Source organism: Nicotiana attenuata, chromosome 3, assembly GCF_001879085.1.
Source record: "Nicotiana attenuata strain UT chromosome 3, NIATTr2, whole genome shotgun sequence".
Classification (NCBI taxonomy): Eukaryota; Viridiplantae; Streptophyta; class Magnoliopsida; order Solanales; family Solanaceae; genus Nicotiana; species Nicotiana attenuata.
Window position 1 is genome coordinate 54,505,529 of NC_031991.1, and position 5,695 is coordinate 54,511,223.

General features: G+C 32.8%; 1 protein-coding gene across 1 annotated transcript; it reads right to left on the reverse strand.

The window, feature by feature from the left end:
* On the reverse strand, positions 584 to 1,688 carry LOC109224382 (serine/threonine-protein kinase SAPK7-like). Its single transcript, XM_019388961.1, has 5 exons — positions 1,626 to 1,688; positions 1,490 to 1,564; positions 1,259 to 1,360; positions 756 to 840; positions 584 to 687 (listed from the first exon to the last, which is right to left on the reverse strand). Exons 1-5 carry the CDS (start codon positions 1,686 to 1,688, stop codon positions 584 to 586), a joined length of 429 nt encoding a protein of 142 aa, XP_019244506.1.

Genomic DNA, 5,695 nt, shown 5'->3' on the forward strand with positions numbered 1-5,695 from the left:
ATTATTTGAAAAATGTGGTAGACACAAAAGTTGTAAATGGTATTATTTTATGAATATATAAAGGCACTGTATATTCATACATTCAAGTCATGAAGGAAAATCTTGTTGTAAATAGCTAGTGAAGACAACATTCTTAAGAAATGCAACCTTAGATGATTGATCATTTTTTTATTGTAAGACATTAATCTGATCAACCAAGTAACCCATTAATTAGTTAACTCCCACAATATAAAGCCTTTGCAGGAGGAGTAAATCGTAATTACGATGGATGTTCCCAACAACTAAGTTATCAATTAGGANACATGTATATAAGTTCCCAAGTTTTGGATTTTCGGACCTAAATCAGCTCAATAGCTGATTTTGGGATTTGAGATTTGAGATTTGGAATTTGGCCAAAATATGGGCAAAATTTATGGCCAAATATGAGTTTTGAAAATAAATCCCAAATTTATTTTGACAAAACTCATGGCCAAACAGGGCCTTTGTACAAGCAACAGCCTGTAGTAGCAGCCCCCAACTCATATCAAAATTACAATCATTTGCATAATGCCCCTCTACCAAATGTAAAAGATCACATAAGTAATTACACAGATATCTTGTCATCATATTCTTTTCTGGATAGGACCTCATGAGCAATATAAGCTGAGTCGCAACAGTTGATTTTGGCCTCGAATGCAACAGGGACGACTGCAATTGCAGGACGAAAACTATGAGTCTTTCTTAGGGGGATAATAAGTCTATATACATATAAATACCCAGAACATCATTAAATTTTGAGTACTCAAAATCACATTTCTTCAAGCGCGGAGCTGGACTTCCATCAAGAAGGGTATTCTCCAGCTTCAAATCTTTATGGAAGTTTGAAGGAGATTAAGCTCCTTTAAACTAAAAAGATGGCACTTGGAATAAAGTTTATACACATAAATCCAGGCTTAAGATGTATCTAAATTTCTATTCATATGGTCACACATAAAGAAAGTTTTTTTTTTGTTGGTAAATTCTTGTAAGTTTCACCATGCTGTGACAGTAGTGGACTCCTTAAATAAGCTGCTGGAAAAAGTACATGGCCTAAAATGACAGCAGCAAGAAACCCGAAGAGAGAAGCATTAAAAATAGTGAGCCAAGGCTCTTAAAATCACAGCAATTTGACCTTTTAAAATCACAGACATCATTACATTTCTTTATTCTTAAGAATCCTTCTATATGGTAATCTATGTGAGAGAGTGATTATTGACAAAGTTAAAATTTTAAAATATACATCATCTTCGCTAAACCTTCCTGCATTATGAATGCACTCAAATAGTTCTCTACCAGCTGTATATTTCATAACAATGGCAAGATAAGTGGGTGTCACTAACACCTGTATCTCACAAAACAAATGCACAACAATTAGGCCAGCTATTCCTTAGCTTTTCTTGCCATTTTCAAAACAAACCAATATTATCAAAACATCATTGCAGAATAATAAAACATAAGCACGCAAACTTGCCTCCTTGAAGCGAATTATGTTTGGATGTCGAAGTGATTTATGATTAATGATATCCCTTGCTACATTCTCATCAATCTACAATAAAAGGTGACATCTCAAGTTCATAGAACATTACATGATATTGCTAATTGCATACAGGATCAGTAGTTTCCTCAACTATTGCCCTCTGCGTAAATGTCAGCCTCAAATTGTGTGTCATAGTCTTTAATTTCAAATTATTTGGTCCGACAACAAAATAGGTCATGCGATATAACCCGAGTTCCTGTATCTTATTCCTAAGAACTTAATAACATACTCCCCGATTGAGGCATGTATACGATCACCCTAGAAAATCATATTAATTATTAGGATGTATTAGATTGGTATAAATTGTTAGTGATGAAAATTAGTAAATAATTGTCAACAAACAATGTAAATTTTTTAGGCAGAATGTGCATATTTTTGGAATTTGCAGTAGTTATAGAGATTAAATAATTGTCAACAAACATTCTAACTTCCTTTGGCAGAATATATGCATATTGTACTAATTTTTGCAGAAGTTTCAGGAGGAACATCATATTTTATTTCTCAGGTGGATTATATAAGATGTAATATATTGGTAATAATTTCTTTTTTGCTGGAAATTAGTAAACAATTATCAATCAGATGTTCACAAACAGAAATAGAAATAAGACTACACCAAATAATCACTTCAAGTAGGTAGTTTCAACTTTTTGAGGATTGCTGGAAACTAATAAACAAATGGAAAAATAACGTTTGAAACAGAAGGAGCAATAAGGGTACTATGCAAATAGTTTCACGTAGAAATTTTCATCATTTTGAAAATTTTGGAAATTTTATGAATCATAACAGTAGAGAAGAGGAAGAAAAAAGTGAAAGCAATTAAAAATATGTTACCTTTGCATCTTGTAATACCAACTCTATCGAATAAGGTATTTGAGGCTTGTAGCGATCCAGGATTTCCCACATTCGAACTACTGTAACTTTTAAATTCTATTGCATGGAGTTGCTTGAAATTTGTCTGATGTCATGAAGTTTTGTAGCCATATTTGCAAAGTTCTTATTCTGACCAAAGCAAAAAGAGAATAGAAAAGGAATTGAAAAGAGCCGCATAAAACCGTTGATGTAGTTATGGAGAAAGTGGATAAGTTATGGATTAGGTTAGGATACCCACGTTTGGGAAGATGATCGTTGTTTTAAAAAAAAAATTGTTTCTTCCGGTTTATTTTTGAAATCTGACTATATTGCAAAACGACAAATTTCAAATGCGGAAGTCAACTCCAGACATGGATTAAAGTAATTTTTCTTTTTTGAATTTTCAGGCTTAACAAATTAAAAAAAAGATACCAACAAACTTGGGAGTCAAAGTAGATGTACACTAAATTGGAAGTTTTAAAGTTTGTGAAATTCTATAAATAAATTAAAGAAAAACTCAGACACAATAACATGTGAAAGTTTTTAACATTTTTAACAAATTTAAAAAAAACGCAGAACAAACATGGAAGTTTAAAACCTTGTGAACTTCTTTTAAAAAATTTAAAAAACTGCATTAACATATATTTACATCAGATGTTCAACTGCATTAGCATATATTTAAATTTTTATTTTAAATTATTTTTAAACCTCCAAATAAGTTGGAGGTTTGTCCTAAAATTGGACACATGTTTTATTTCTATTTTGACACTTGGCACAATAATATGATTTTACTTCTCCTATTCTATATAGATAGATATAGATAAATTTTCCAACATGAGAAATTTCATTAGTATATAAAACACATTTTATTAATTAGTTAGAAAAGTAGTTTATTTTGTCTTAACAATGCCACTTGGCTTTTTGTGGTTAAGACACTTGTCTTAATGTAGTTTTGAGTTCTATTTATTAACTAAATTTTCTTACACGAGAAATTTAATTAGTATATGTATTTTTACGATATCAATTGATTCCTTTTATTATTCTTCATTTATGACTATTTGTTTATTTTGATTTTAGTTATGTGTATATGTACAACTTTTCTCATAATAATTCTAATTTATTTTTATAATTCTTATACTATATATATATATATATATATATATATATATATATATATATATTACTTAATATTGTTAAATTGACGTATGAATTATTAATAAATTTCCAATTTAGTATAACATCTTTTTGTATTTTTGTTTTTTATTGATAATTATAAGATATCTATATTTATTAATTCAAGTAGTGTAACCAATTAATTCAAAATTTAAAATTCAAAAAAAAAATTAGTTAGAAAAGTAGTTTATTTTGTCTTAACAATGCCACTTGGCTTTTTGTGGTTAAGACACTTGTCTTAATGTAGTGCTTTTGCTTCTCCTATTCTATATAGATAGATTTCCACAAACTTGTAGAATGTAATTTATTAAAAATGGCTGAAATTTCAATGTGATTGATGCGTCGCTAGAATTCATGGTTTAGTACATTATATGCCATGCGTTTTACATGCTTTAATGTTAAATTACACTTTGTTTGAGCGTAATGGAGTCTATTTTATATGTAGGTGCACCGAAAATGAAAGTAGAGATAAAATGATGCTTAAACGTCGAAAGTACGCTCGAGAACGGTGAAAAGGAGAAGTCGGGCAAAAGACAGCTCGACCAGGCTTTAGCATGGCGAGGCCAGCTTAAAGCCAGGCCCAACCAGGCGTTAGCCTAGCGACGCCAGCTAAAAGCCAAGCCTAGCCAGGCGTTAGCCTGGTAACACCAACTTAAAGCCAGGCTGAGGCTAGCGTTATCCAAGCAACGCCAGGCCTAAGGCCAGGCCCCGTCCGAGTTTTGAAGGTTTTAATTATTTCTCGGCTTGACTAGGAGTTGACCTACACATTTAGGCCTTGTCCCAAACATATAAATAGACCCAAAAATACCACTTTGAAGGACTTTTGCAACCGGAGGCAAGAATAGCTCGTGGAACACTACTTGGGAGTTGAAAACATTGATTTCTACATCTCTTATTCCTTACTCTGTAATTTAATTATGCAAATTACTTTGGATATTTGTACTATGAGTATGAGTAGCTAAACTTATAATCTAGGGTTTTGATGGAACCTGTTGAAGGATGATTTTCTCGTTATGTTAATATAGATTTGCCATAGTATTATCTCTATTTGTTCAACTATATGCTTATTGTTGTTAAATTGAAGGGCCCTCAATTAGTTGTTCCTATTTAGTGTGCATTACTCGGGAGAGAGTGCATATTTAGGTAATTGTTTAGCATCATCACTCCTAACGTATATGAGGGATTAATACGAAGGGTTTAAAGGTGGGATTAGGGATAACGAAACCTTGGGTGCGATCTAAGTGAGCTGTAGTTAAAGTTAGCTAGCGTAATTCGGGAGAATATGTCTAGTATATTTTTGTAATTACTTGGGAGAGAGTTACGACAGCCAGAGTACTCATGATCGATAGAGAAGACTTAGGCAAATTTATAGCAAACATAGCGGAAAAAATTCCGACAATAGGGGAAATCAGAACCTTAGATCATTCCCATTCTTGCTTACAAACCATATAGTTCTTAATTACTGCATTTTCAGTACGTAATAATTTGTTAATAAACATACAATATGTTACTTAAATATCTCTGAAGATTGAATACGTGAATTTCTGTGAGTCCTATAGCTGTGATTGATAGGTTAATTCCCTGTGGGATTCGACACCGGACTTATTGACCGGAATATATTTGCAGCGACCGCTTGTCCTTTTTATAGGGCATAGTTGGGCGTGATTAAATTTTGGCGCCATTGCCGGGGAGTTAACGGTGTTATTGATTGCAGTTAAAAGAAGTGCAAAAATTCTTAGTGTAGTCAATTTTCTTCAATTTAAACTGATCATTGGAATTCTAACGTTTGTGAGTCTTGGGTGTTACAGGTGCATGCCTAGAAACTCCTCAAGAACTGGTGAGTTGTTTGAAGCATTATCGGATCCTAAGAAAGTTTTCAAGGCATTAAATCGTGCAAACAAGAACGGCAAACCACAACAGAACTCATCAGAGCAAATCGAACCAGACATGGAAGACGATCATCTAAACAACAAAAACAACGAGATTGACCCAAACAATCAGGGTGTGGTACCTCTTGTGCCAGAAGCAACACTGTATAACTAGGCGCAACCCACCGCTGACAACTTAGCAACTGCCACTGTAGTCCCTCAGATACAAGCAGATTCATTCCAAATCACA

Coding starts and splice junctions, on each gene's coding strand:
- LOC109224382 (XM_019388961.1), bottom strand. CDS start 1,688: ATGACACACAATTTGAGGCTGACATTTACGCAGAGGGCAATAGTTGAG. Junction 1,565..1,625: donor TTGAGGAAACTACTGATCCT/GTATGCAATTAG, acceptor CTTTTATTGTAG/ATTGATGAGAATGTAGCAAG. Junction 1,361..1,489: donor ACATAATTCGCTTCAAGGAG/GCAAGTTTGCGT, acceptor TGTGAGATACAG/GTGTTAGTGACACCCACTTA.